This window comes from Cebus imitator, unplaced genomic scaffold, assembly GCF_001604975.1.
Source record: "Cebus imitator isolate Cc_AM_T3 unplaced genomic scaffold, Cebus_imitator-1.0 Scaffold533, whole genome shotgun sequence".
In the NCBI taxonomy this organism is placed as follows: Eukaryota; Metazoa; Chordata; class Mammalia; order Primates; family Cebidae; genus Cebus; species Cebus imitator.
This window is the reverse complement of record NW_016107848.1, coordinates 1,208,109-1,222,026: the sequence shown is the minus strand read 5'-3', so window position 1 is coordinate 1,222,026 and position 13,918 is coordinate 1,208,109. Positions and strand designations below refer to the sequence as shown.

Genomic DNA, 13,918 nt, shown 5'->3' with positions numbered 1-13,918 from the left:
GTCCTTTTATATGCACAGAAAGAGAAACAAATGACACTTAGGAAACACATGCACATTTTAATTCCTAGGCACATCCTCAAGGATATTTTGTTATTAAACCGAACCCAAGTTCAGAGAAGATCTCTGTCTGGAATTATTCTTGTTGTACCAATTATCCTTATCTAAAGGATAAGATAGAAGGCTTCCTATCTGTGTCTTTTCCAGAAAGGAATGTCTCCTTGAACTTAACAACTGCTGGTTCCTTTCCCTTCGAAACATTCAACGTTGAGTCCCTTTTGAGTTGTAAATATCTGTGGGATCTTCAGCAGTCTTTTAACCTTTGATTCTTCTTGTGTAAAATGAAATGCTAATCCTTGCTCTGTCTACCTTACAGGGTTGTTGCAGGGATCAAATGAGAATGTTAGTAAAAATTCTTTGTGAACTAAAATGTACCAAACAAGTGTAAGGAATTTCTGTCATCAGTGTAGGTTGATCAACCACCTTTGCCACCATGGTATGAATCAGTGGCTCAGTCCATTCAGCAGAGAATCCCTGTAGGCATATACCGTGCATTCTTATGATTTCTCTTTTCTTTTCCTTTTATGCACAGTTTGGAATTGAAGTGGTCTCATGTTGAGTGGTCACAGACTGAATATGAAGTCTGTGAGAATGTGGGTGTGTTGCCCTTGGAAATTATCAGAAGGGGATATTCCATGGACTCGGCCTTTGTGGGTATAAAGGTAACAACCCTGAAATGCAGATTATCAGGCTAAAACTTATGTTGCTGGTTGATGTCTTTCATTATATTTTTTAGAAAAATTCAGAGTGACCAAGGAAATTTCAAATTGCATGGAGATCCCACCATTCTGAAGATTCTAAGTACAAAACCTCTTTGTTCCTTCATCATCTAGGTTCATAAACTCAGATACGATTTTTTTGTGTGTATGTGCTGCTGAAGTGAGCACAAGAGATATTTTTAAAATTCATTTTTAAATTTGAGACCTGGCGTTTGTTTCTATAAACTCTTTAGACATTGAGATTTATGTCACAGGGAGCTATATTCAACTTTGTGAATGTTGAATATAGGTTGAATAAAGCAGGTTCCTAACCCTGCTTTAGGAAGAGACGTTGTATGCAAGACATTCTGTGGGGCACCTAGAGCAAAATTCAGTCCTGAGAGGCTTTCTCTTAATATGTACCTCAGTCACTTCCCACAAGCACAGTCGATGAGGCAAATAGACAGCTTAAACCTGTCTATCTTAAGAGTTGTACAAGCCAAACAAAATTAGGAGAGCATATCCTAATACAGGCACCCTGAAATATGAAGACTTTTCAGGTAACCATTCTAGATGAGTCAACTTGCTGTTTCTTTTCATCTGTCTGACCCATGAAGTACAACCTATGGCTTCTAGAATTGAAGAATTTTATTTTAGGAGTCATTATAACAAGAGCGCTTCAAGAGAATGAGAGCATGAAACACTTGTACACGCTAATGATGAATAATGAGCTGTAAAGACTCCCCCTCTCCATCTGATGAAAAGGGCACTGATATTATCTTCTGGGGAAAGGGCATTTCTGTTAAGTCTCAATTTAATAATGAATTCAAACCACCCTCAGAAGCCTGGGAACATAAATTTGACCATATCTACGCTCGGTATTTATCTTTCCAGTGGACACAGGTTCTTTTTTCCCAGATCTGCTGGTTACTTTTTTGTTATTAAGACAGCAGAAAGCTTGGTATGCCCTAAAATTTTCCAGAATGTTACTTATGGAATAAGGAAGACTCTGCCTGGAGGTTTTCTAATAATCCTCCAGTCCTCCGCAGAAAGCACCATATGCTCTAGTCTGGAGTTTTGGGCCACACCACCATTCACCTTGCCAGGTAGAAAGAACAGGCCTGGTGTTACATGGAACCTTATGCTTATTTATCCTGAAAGTGCACAATGAACCTGGCAGCTGGGTGTGCAGGCCTTCATCAAGCACAGTCCCAGACAGAGTCTTTCAGGACACCTCTACCCTGAGCACAATGTGCAGCCTTACACTAGAGCTTGGCTGCTTGACTGGGAGCAGGGAAAGAGGTGGTACTTTCACCCTGTGTGGATTGCCCTGGCTTGAATGATGGACCTTCACCTGACTGATTTCTCCAACCACCTTTCCTCAGACCATTTCTTCTCCCACATAGGATTCTGTATACTCAGTGGTGGTAAATACTAGGTAATTACATGTGCAGGAACCATGTGGGGAAATGCAACTTCCAGCATATGGTGGATACAGGTGTACAATGGGCTGGCTTTCCACAATGAAAGGTGGTTCTGGAGGAGCCTTGGCATTGTAGACAAAGCAAATAGAAGCTTAGGAAGTAATACCCTTTTTCAGCAAAATGTTTCCACTGCTAACCAACTAATATATGAGGGGGCCTTTGATTTGAAATGGACATATTGTCTGAGACTTTAGAAGGAGGAATTTTTCAGCTTTTCATTATGCACTTCATTCTTTTTTAGAAGGTGCAGAAATATATTATGCCACATTCCCAACCATCTTAAACATTCAAAAAATATGCACAAGTAACAGCTGCCTGTTATGCTTGCACAGGGTTCTCATTTGATGACTTATTTTTCAAATCAGCCAAGGATACTTTTTTTTTTTTTGGTGGGATCTCTCTATTGCCCAGGCTGGAGTGCAATGGCACCATCTCGGCCCACTGCAATCTATGCCTCCCAGGTTCAAGCTATCCTCCTGCCTCAGCCTCCCCAGTAGCTGGGATTACAGGTGCCCACTATCACGCCCAACTAATTTTTTATATTTTTAGTAGAGAAGGGGTTTCACCATGTTGGCCAGGCTGATCTCAAACTCCTGACCTCAGGTGATCCACCCGCCTCGGCCTCCCAGAGTGCTGGGATTGATTACAGGCATGAGCCACCACTCCTGGCCCAAGGACACTTCTTAACACGTGTTTAGGCACCCTTTGCGTAGAATTCAAGGCCATGACTTCAGAGTGCTAAAATCATCTCTTTGGTTTTTAGCCTTGGAGCCAGAGCTGAAAAGCGGGGGTGCATCAATAGACTCCTTAGACTAGGGCAATGTTTTTTTGTTTTAAAAAACCTATTTGACACGGTCCTTGAAAGCCCTAGGTTTTGGTTGTGGATCTCTGTTGTCTGGCTGTTCACCAGTTCTGCCAGTCCCACAAAGCTCTCCTTCATGTTTGTGAAGAGTGATGGTTTCATCCAGACAGGAAAATGAACCAGATGTGTTTGAGTTAATCTGGTCTAAAGGCTTTCAGTGCCCTGGAGTTTGCAGAATACCTCCAAGCTAGCTGACAGATTATCACATGGGTTGTCCCGAGCCCTGCTTTTTCTTCTCCTCTTCAATTTCCTCCCTCCCTTTCCTTTGAGGAACTATTTTAAAAACAAATCGGGGTAGAAGGAAGGTAACAAAATAAAATTGTGCTTTCAACAAAGACAAAAGTATAGTTTAAAATTCACGCTCCTTCAATAACTAAATCATTTATAAAGGAAAAACCAAACCAAACAAAGCTTTCCTTTCCATTGATATTAGTCTAGCAAAAAGTCAACTTTAAGGAAAATCCATGTTGCTTGGATCCCAAATGGTTTATATAATTTTTTTAAACCCCTACATAATATTAAAAACAGGTTTAAGAGCATGAGTTTAGTCTAGTATGAGGGAGAATGGATGTTTCTCTATTGTAGAATATTTTGATTTTAAAAAGATTTTTTTTTCCCTCCTAAGGTCAACCAAGTGTCAGCTGCAGTTGGAAAAGATTTCACCGTGACTCCATCTAAACTGATTCAGTTTGACCCAGGTACATTTTGTGTACAAATGTGCAGTTTGTTTTACAGTGTTTTTTTTTTTTTCTCATGTCTGGAGATTGGAGATTGTAGAGAAGACAGAATATTATACAACTTTAGCCAACTAGAAACTCCTCAGGGAGCCATACTACCCCACTCTGAAAGAGAGGTGCTTGGATTTGAGGTTTTGCCCTTATTTGTTTTTTATAACAAGTGAATTTTGATATCAAATGAGAAGAAAATTTATAACAAATAGAAGCTATCAAAGCAAATATCCAAGACAATCCAGAAAAAAATATTCGGTTATTTAGAAATTATTTAAAGTTCTGACACAGGGCTGTTATAATTTTATTGCCTCGGATTTTTGATGAAAATTTTCAGAATGTTTATATGGATTCCTAAAGGGCATTTCTAAATGATCCCTCATGGAATAGGTTGATATTAGGAGATTCCAGGGGAAATCATTATTTAGTTAAGTCACACTTATTTTGTTTTTAATATGTGGGAAAATTTTGCTAGGTGCAAGTTGAAGTAAAAAGGTTGGCACTTGCTCTCAAGGGTGTTCTATTGTGTGAGAAACACAGGCAGCAAAACACTCACTGATATTACACTGGGACCCAAAAGATGAGCTGTTGTTTGGGCTAAGAGAAATCTTGGAAGACTTCCCAGGGGAGGCAGTATTCTAGCGTGTAGATGAAGAAGAAAATTCCAGGATGAAGGACTAACACAAAAGCAGCAACACATCTTTGGGGAAGTGTGCCTAAAACTGAGGCTGGAGCCGCACCATCTTTCTCTGACTTCTGTGGATGGGACAGGTAGCTCTCCCTCACTCACTGCGTTGCTCTCTCTATTTCCCTGCAGTTTGAGATGGATCTGAATCAAATGTGGGGGTTTGGGGGCAGCAAATACAACGGGCCTAGAAAAGCAGACAGGACTGTGGCTTTGTGATTTCCAGCCAAGGAGATGTTCTGCACACTGAGAACACTCCTCTAAGAGTAAACCATTGACATCATCTGCCACTCACTCATAAAGCGTTGAGCAAAGGCAAAAAAAAAAATGGCCTAAGTACCAAGCACCACCCCAAAATTGCCTATCTTAATATCAAACACAGAAAAGAATGGCTTTCTGCAGTTCGCTGCAAGTAGCATGATGCTTAAGGACTGTTAGTTTCCCAGGGCTGTCATAACACAGCATCAAACACTGGGTAGCTTGAAACAGAGATGTCGAGTATCTCAGTTCTGGAGCCCAGAGGTCCAAGATCAAGGTGTCAGCATGAAGGATTATTTCTGAATCTATTCCATGCCTCTCTTCCATGCTTCTGGTGGCTCGGTGGCAGACTTTGGCATCCTTAGCGTCTGCTACATCACCCCAATCTCTGCTTTCATCTTCATATAGTGTTTTCCTTATATGCATGTCTGTGTTATAAAGTGCCCCCCACCATGGAGTCTCACTGTGTTGTCCAGGCTAGAGTGCAGTGGTGCCATTTCAGTTCACTGCAACCTCCGCCTCCTGAGTTCAAGCAATTCTCCTGTCTCAGTCTCCCAAGTAGCTGGGACTACAGGCACGCATCACCATGCCCAGCTAATTTTTTTAAATTTTTAGTAGAGACAGGGTTTCACCATATTGGCCAGACTGGTCTTGAATTCCTGACCTTGTGATCCACCCACCTCGGCCTCCCAAAGTGCTGGGATTCCAGGCGTAAGCCACTGCGCTTGGCCAAGTCCCCTTTTTATACACCATCAGTCATAATGGATGAGGGGACCACCTTATTCCAGTATGACCTCATGTTAACTAATTACACCTGTAATTACCCTAGTTCCAAATAAGACCACATTCTGAGGTACTGGGAGTGAGGACTTAACATATGAATATTTTAGAAACACAGCTCAGCCTATAACAGTGAGCCTTCACTTAGACACGCAAAAATCCATCTTTGTTTCTGTCCTTCTTCCTGTGATATTTAACTTTCTAACTCAGATAAGCTGGTTCCTCCAGCTGACCTCCTTTGTGGAAAGAGATCCTGTGTCATACAGGAAAGATTCCTGTTATGTATGTGCTGTTTACTCCTTCACTGCTACAGGCTTTTGTGATCAACCCTACAATTAAAGGGTGAGATGATTTGCACTGTGTCCCTTCCTACTTCACGTTAAGGCAGTTCAAATCTTCCATTTCTTGGGAGTCAAGAGTCTTTCCCATGTGTCATCTTCATTATTTGAGGTCTGTTTGTTACAAGATTAGGAGTAATTTTGTCTGCTAGTAGGTTTCAAGCAGCCTATCAGGTGCTCTATTTGGATTGCTAGGAACTAGAATGTATCACACTAGAAGAGACTCTGAAATCTATGTCTTGGAGGTTTCACTGGATAAGATTAATACCCATTTGTCTAGAAGAGCTTACATGCTGTTTTGAGTAGATACTAATGACTTCTCGGGACTCTAAATAATCTTATGATTTTAGATATTATTTAGACAATTTAGGAAATAATATAAGCATATCTTTTAAATTCGGAAAAAAAACACTTGGCTGTTCATTGTTTTGAAATTTTATTTACTCAGAGGAAGTTTTATAAACTGAAATCTTGCTTTAGGGAATTTTGAAGTTCTTCATGTCCACAGGTCCACTAAATATTTACTCCTGTTTTGTTAATCCTTGTATTTTCTGGGTCTGGTGTCCCCATCCCCATACCTACCCGTTTTACCAAGGGAAATCAATTTGTTCCTTTAAAAAATGGCAGCTTCCATGATTGGGTGAAAAAACAGAATGAGCAATCGAAGGCAGTGGGACGTTGGAAGGTTTGAGAATTCTTACGTGGGAGCTGGGAGGAACCTTGCCTTGAAGCTGCAACTATGCTACCAAACCAAAAAAACCCAAACAAACAAAAGCAAATCCTGACTACTTTGCATTCAGCTACTGGGGCTAATCTTATGTGGATGTAAAAATACTCCTAAGAAACTGATTGTTTTCCTTTAAAATATGTGTTCCTGAAAGGCTTGCAGCACTCTTAATTGAAATTTCATCATCCCTTAGGGTCAAAATGTTTTCCAAGGGAACAGATCTCTAATGTGGCATTTATTGAAAAATATTGAGAAAATGTCTTTCAGTGGAGAAATCTGCTTTTCAGGAAAATATCCAGGAACTTACCTACTGTGTAAAGTGGATATATCTGCATAAAGTAACACCTCTCTTTCCTCTTCAGCACCTTTTGTTTTGCAGGAACAGGGAGTCAGTCCAAGCCTTCTGAAAATAATTGTATATCTCAGGGACTTAGCAAACACTTTGCACCTTGAAAGTGAAAGAGAAAGGGAAAAAATGATAAAGTTCTTACTTCCAGTCTCATTAACCTAAAGAGCTGGTCCTCTGCACACCTGGTAGGCATAGAAACCAAGTTGGAATGCAGACAAACAAATCAGAAGCACTTAAATGAAACTGAGAAGATATTTCTCTAACCCTTAACCATCTGGTTCTACTCTATAAGGTCCAACAAAAACCTTAAGGTTTTTTCTTTTTGGTTGGAGGGTACTATAATTTTTAAAAATTAATCTTAAAATAAGGGATTTGGTTGCGAGTTGGAAATATTTTTGTATTAGACATAATGTTAATTGTACAGTCTTTGGGGGTCAAAATCGTTCTCCAAATAGTAGCAATCATATTATTCATATGCCTTCTTCATTGTCCACCTCTTATCTTTTCATGCCGATTGTATTGCAACAGCTGTCTATGTGGTCTCCCAACTTCTAGCCTCTCTGTTCATCTGTCTGGCTCTCCAAATCTTCTCTTATAACAGTCTCAGGCTTATTTTGCTAAAACATCCACTTTCAGTATGTGACTTCTTTGTTCAAGAACCTTTTCTGTTGCCTATGTTGTAAAGTCTGAATCTGGCCACCTGGTGTCCAGGGCTCTCTGCAGTCTGGCCACAAATCATCTTTGCAACCTCATGGCTTCCTGTCCACCCATGTAACCTCTCTATTCCAGCCAGCTAATCCACCCACCCTTCCCTGATCAAGAGCTCTACTTTGCTATCTTCCTATCTTTGCTATGTTGTTTTCCCATTTCTTCCCTTCTAATCCTTTCACTTCTACAACCCGCATTTACATAGGATCTACCATTTCTTCTGTATCTTTTGGTAGCTAAACATATATAGTTTTCAATAATTATTTGACTTTTCTGATTTTGCTTTTGCGTCCTCCAAAAGATTTTAAGCTCCTTTAGATCAGGGCGTGGCTTATGTTATACTTCCGATATTCTCCATAGCATCTACTGCAAAGATAAGCATATCATAAGTACAAAATATATATTTTGATATATTGATTCATCTGTTCATGAGATTGGAATTACATGGTATTATTATACATACTAGATGCTTCAGCTTCTGCTTTTGCAAAGACTGTGAATGAAATTGATTTCAGAACTCAGTGCTGAAAACTTAATAAATTAGCTGTCAGCCTATTTTTTAATAAAATTATTCCAAATACACATAATTTTTTCCCTCTAAGTGTAGCGAGCCAAAAGTAGGAGAAGTGGATAGCTTCACCTTTCCATTGGCTTCTGTGGAGGGTTGAATAGACCAATTAGATCATGAGATCTATATGAGGCATACCTTCAAGAAAGAGGCCATCATATAGATGGACAGTTGAGGTGCATAAGTCTGTAGGAAGCATTCTGCAAGAAAAAAAAAGTCTTTTTTTTGGAGCTTGGGAAAAGGTCTCACTCTGTCACCCAGGCTGGAGTGCAGTGGCACATTCTGGGCTCATTGTAGCCTTGACTTTCTGGGCTCAAGTCATCCTCCCACCTCAGCCTCCTGAGTAATTGATATCACAGGCAAATGCCACCACGCCCACTTAATTTTTGTTTTTGTTTTTTGTAGAGATGGGGTTTTGCTCTGTTGGCTAGGCTGGTTTCAAACTCCTGAGCTCAAGTAATCCACCCACCTTGGCCTCTCAAAGAGCTGGGATTACAGGTGTGCATCATCGCGCCCAGACAAGAGTCATATTTTTAACAGAAGACTTTTTAAAAAGTTTAACTGCCTTATATAGGGGGGCTTAGGGGAGGAAAATCACTCAAATAGCCAATGAGCAAATGGCAGAGTAAGCTTTTCCAACTTAGCTCAGAAAAGTTATACCATAAGTTTGCTGTGTTTATTCCTCTTAAACTTGAGCCTTCTTTCTCCACTAAAAAGTATTCTCTTTTCTTCCTGCCACCACTTGCTCTTCTAAAGAAACTCAGGGGATATCCTGTGATCCACATCATGGAAACTGCTCAGGATGAGATCATCTCAGAAGTTTCTTCCAGCCTTAATATTGTGTGTATATGGGGTTGCTTTGTTTCCCATCTTGGTGGTGACAGGATGGCTGGGATATGTTTGTAATGTCAAAACTGTTTTGTACAATATTAAGTTCACAAAGTTACTGTGAACCAAGCTTGATTGTAACTTTATGAACAGAGGTAGTCAGAAAGAGGGGGAAAAAATGGCTCTGTCTATTTCTAGAATCCGCAGCCCATAAATTCTCTCTAGGAAGATATCAAACTTCTGAATATTACATCATCAGAAAAAGCATTTGTGGGCTAGAAAGATCTCAGGAAGTGAGGAAGCCGATGCAAGCAGCTGTCTTTAGAAATGATTAAGAAATCAGTCATTTCAAGGGTTCTGTGAATAGCATGAAGCACCATCCAATAATCACTTCTGTCTGTATCAACAACTTAAGATTTTTTTAAACTATTAAGATTTTAAGATTGCAATACTTGTTTATTCTTAAGAAGAGAAGGGACAGGTTGGGGAAAAATTAAGTCTTGGATCTCATCTAATAACCCTTTTTTTTTTATCCTTCACATAATGCAGCTTACTTTTTTGTTACAGTGTTTGCATTTAAACGGAATCATCATTGTCCAGGAACAAATGTGGTCTTTTCATATTATTTGGGAGAACAGCAGGACTTCAGTGAGTTGGTAGCAGTACAATAGCTCACTCGGGCTATTGCAGTCTAGCTGTAGACATGTTAATTAATATATTTCTCTGACACCTAGGTGATTGAAATAGCAATTAAAGAGTAATTAAAATGTTTACTTCTTGTAGGAATGTCAACTAAGATGTGGAATATAGCAATTACCTATGACGGATTAGAGGAAGATGATGAGGTCTTTGAAGTAATTCTGAACTCCCCTGTGAATGCAGTTCTTGGCACAAAGACAAAAGCTGCAGTGAAAATTTTGGACTCAAAAGGAGGTATTCTTTTGATCCTCATCTTGAAATCAGGAGCCGTACTGGCACTGTAGCTCTTGCTTTCAACAGCCAATGTGCTTGATAACACCTTCAAATCAAAATGCTTAATTTCTTGTCAAGAAAGCACCCTCAGTCGTGATGTAGGCCCTTTATTCTGGTTTCTGCTTCATGTGGTTTTCCTCCTGCTAAGAATGATCGCTTGAGAAAAGCAACAAGTCAGGGCCGGAGTGGTTTTTTTTCTACCCATTTGTTGTTCTCACCGAGGGGGAAACAGTGTTGGTGAGAATCTATCAACAATTATTTTCCCCCAGAGTCTGTAGAGCTGTAATTATCTTCCTCTGTTAAAGAGTGCTCTTAATGCCTAAAATCTGAGCCCCCACTGTAGTGTGACCAGGAAAATTCTAAGAGAGGAAGGAATTGGAGAAAAAAATAGATGTGAAAGATGCAGCTGGCTTGGGAATTTGGGAGCAGCTGGAGAATATTAATGAATGACTTTGGATGGCAGCGCCAAACAGACAATCCTGGATTGTCTATGCTAAAGAACAACCTGTGAACTAAATAAAATAAAGACCAGCCAAAGTCTTTGGTGCTGTGATTTTTTTCTGCCAAATGCCTTCCAGTTAGTTGTCTTTTTAGCATTTGACAGGTGTTCCATACCATACTCAATCTTATACCCCCATTTTTACACCTGTCATGCCCTATGGTCTATATTTTTTCTTGCCTGGAATCTATTACCTTTCTTACTCTATAATAAAAATGGGCACTCTCCTCTTTTCTTTGTAATATCCATGTTTCCGCAACATCTCCCCCCTACCTTTCCTCAACAAATTTCTTTCTTTTCCAGTAGAATCTTCTGGTCACGTGAAGTATACAAAAGACATGATATACACATCTTATATATGAAATAGACACTACCCAGACAAGGGTTCTGCCCTCAAATTTTTTATGCCTTCCCAGGAATACTAATTGGTGAGGTTTCTAATAGAAGCCACTCTATTAAGATTTACTGGGTCTTTGTTCTGTTGCAACTAAGTGCAAAGTTTTTTAAATACGACTTAATTCTATGACATCTTTAAACAATTCCAGTTTCTGCCTCTAGGAAATGAATAAAGTCCTTGTGAAATACTACTTAATCAGTGAATAAACTTGTATATTGGGGTATACTATAATAAGAGAGGTGAGACTTTTCCCCCAGTATATGGCATGATTATAAAATTATAACAGTGGTTTTCATTTGGAGTTTATGGAATCGATTTCATGACTTTCTAATCACTCAATAGATGTGCAGACGGGCACAGCTTTCCTGGATGTAAACTGATGAAGAATAAAGGCGTTTTTGGCAAATGGCAAAAAGGCAACATCTGGTGGGAAAACCATCCATCTAGGTTTAATGACAAGCTGCTCCAGGAGCTGTGTCAATATGATCCCTTATCTGTTTGTGTAAAATGAACTGACCGCCTGCCATCTTGCATGCCTCCAGGACAGTGCCATCCTTCATATTCCTCCAATCAAAGCAAGCACAGAACATGGGAGAAGGGCGTTTGGCGTCTGCTGCCCCCAGGGTCTTCCTCATCCACCACTTCTGGTTCCTTTCATCTGGAAAGAAGACCTCTTCCATCTTCCACGCAGCTAGCAGTCACCAGGGGAGACACCCTGTGGGGCTTTGATTCTACACATTTTTCTCAAAGGAAGCTTAGGACCCGTGGGAATGGCAAAACAGTAAGGATGGGGACCTTTTGGGAGTTGATGTGCAGAATACATACTGAAAGAATCAAAAGATGTTAAGTATTCCGAAACACAGAAGAAGCTGTTTTGATTTTCATAGTGAGTGGGGGCCATGGTTCCTTGCACAGTTATGTAGTGTCTTCTGTTTACAAAGATCATGAGGCTGCCTTGCTTCTTTAATTGTACTAACTGAGGTCATAGATAATGCTGATTTATCCATATGATTTCTGCTTTGATTCCTTTTGGGACCAGGACAAATAGGGAATGACCAGTGACCCTAAAATAGAGGGAGATTAAATGATGCAACTGGGTGTGGAAGCCATGGCTTTGACCTTATTAACACAGCATTCTAACCACTGCACACTCTCATGTGTGCACGTGTGTGTGTGTGTGTGTGTGTGTGTGTGTGTGTGTATTCTTGGACCTCTGTGTACTATAGATATACCAAAAAATAAAGAGATATTTCCTCCCTGACTGGAACTGTGTATGTGTGAATCCATACAACAAATTCTGTTTAGGCCTACTGATTTCTGAAATTCCAAAGATTTGGACATGGAAAATCTTAAGATACATATTGCACATAAGATACTAATTGTTCAGACATTAGCAAGATCTTGCTGAGTGGTTTTACCCTATTGCTAGTTATTAGTCAATCCAATTCTGTTCATATGTTGTTCTCTGTCAATTTCAGGTTCATCCATCCTCTGTTTATAGAAATGGAACAGACATCATCTATAATGTAAGCATAGCCACAGAATTGCTAAATTTCTTACATTTATGGCTGCAAGTATTTAGTGAAACTAATATTTTATATTTTTACATTTATATAAAATTGTTTTGAAATCAGAGGCTTAGGTGTTCAGAAAAACAAATACTCTTATCTTTTTGCCTTGACCAAATTTTTGAATTGCTCGTTATTTGGTTTGCTATCTTGGTGTTTCTTTTTTCCTTATTGTTGTTGATTGTTGGTTTCCTCAAGTATCATGGGATCGTTTCCTTGAAACTGGAGGATGACAGTTTTCCAAGTCAGAAAAGGAAGGCCAAAGTATCCATCACTAGTCAGCCCCAAAAGACAATTAAGGGGGCAGAACTGCCTCAAGCAGATAAGGTGGAATCCACAACTGGCTCACACTTCCCCAGACAGGTATGAAAATCTTTTTTCCTTCCTATTCACCTTATAACAAGTTGTTTGCTGGGCCATAAACACACTTAATTCACAAAATAGCCTCCAAGATTGGTTGGGGGGACAGTTTACTCAACACAAATGCTACTCAACAAATGATGACCCAAAGGAGATGAATATGTGAGCAACTTTCCTTAAGACAATTCTAAATTGCTAAGTTGCCTTTTCTTCTCAAAGGACCATTTGACCTCATTTCCAAAGAATTGCACTCTGGAATTAAAGGGACTCTTCCATTTTGAAGAAGGCATCCAGAAGCTGTATCAGTGCAATGGGATTGCCTGGAAAGCCTGGAGTCCCCAAGCCAAGGTGGGAGACAGGCTGAGCAGCCAAGCACCTTTACTTGCAGTGTGCTCTATGATAAGCTAATAAAGGGAATGATCTGGTGCATGACTCAACTCATGCTACATCTTCCTGCCAAGGTTACAACTTGAAGGCTAAGAAGAAAAATTTGCCCAAAGTGGCTTTACCAAAAAATCACAAAATACGTTAGTTAAATCAATGTCATTTAACATGTTTACTTGTTTTGTTTGGTTATCAGAATGTCAAAGTTGTAAAGTTGAAATGTTGCTGACTGTGATAGTGTTTTCTGTAAGAAGCTATTGCGTTTCTCAAGATGAAGAATTGGGATTAGGGCTGGCTCCCTTTGCGGTGACAAAACTACTTGACTGAAGTTAGGGGACTCGTAGGGCTCCTTATGCTGAGCTGACTCCAGATCGTAAAAGACCATTATGATGTGAACACAGACAACTGTTTTTCAGGATGTGGAGGACAAATCCTGCCCAGCTGGGTGGCACCATCACTCAGGCTATTGTCACATCTTGATCACAGAGCAGAAAGGCACCTGGAATGCAGCTGCCCAAGCTTGCAGGGAACAGTAAGGAACCCTTTTGCACATTTGATTGATGTCTTCTTTTCCACTATTTCTCTATTTTCTTATGGAAGTCAACAGTTGCTTCATTCATTCAACAAGTATTGAGTGTTTAATATCTGTTTGGCTTTGTTTTAGGAGC

The 13,918-nt window shown here is 39.8% G+C and overlaps 1 protein-coding gene across 7 annotated transcripts in view; it reads left to right on the top strand.

Annotated features, from left to right (window-relative positions):
• FREM1 (FRAS1 related extracellular matrix 1) overlaps positions 1-13,918 on the top strand; it is a 162,134-nt gene that overhangs the window by 135,527 nt on the left and 12,689 nt on the right. For 6 of the 7 annotated variants that reach the window (XM_017514683.2, XM_017514684.2, XM_017514686.2 and 3 more), the window contains 8 exons: positions 590-719; positions 3,727-3,799; positions 9,854-10,003; positions 11,481-11,719; positions 12,417-12,464; positions 12,705-12,869; positions 13,086-13,214; positions 13,667-13,782. In XM_017514683.2, coding sequence (XP_017370172.1) covers positions 590-719; positions 3,727-3,799; positions 9,854-10,003; positions 11,481-11,719; positions 12,417-12,464; positions 12,705-12,869; positions 13,086-13,214; positions 13,667-13,782 — 1,050 coding nt within the window. The other variant, XM_017514687.2, reaches the window with a different exon arrangement.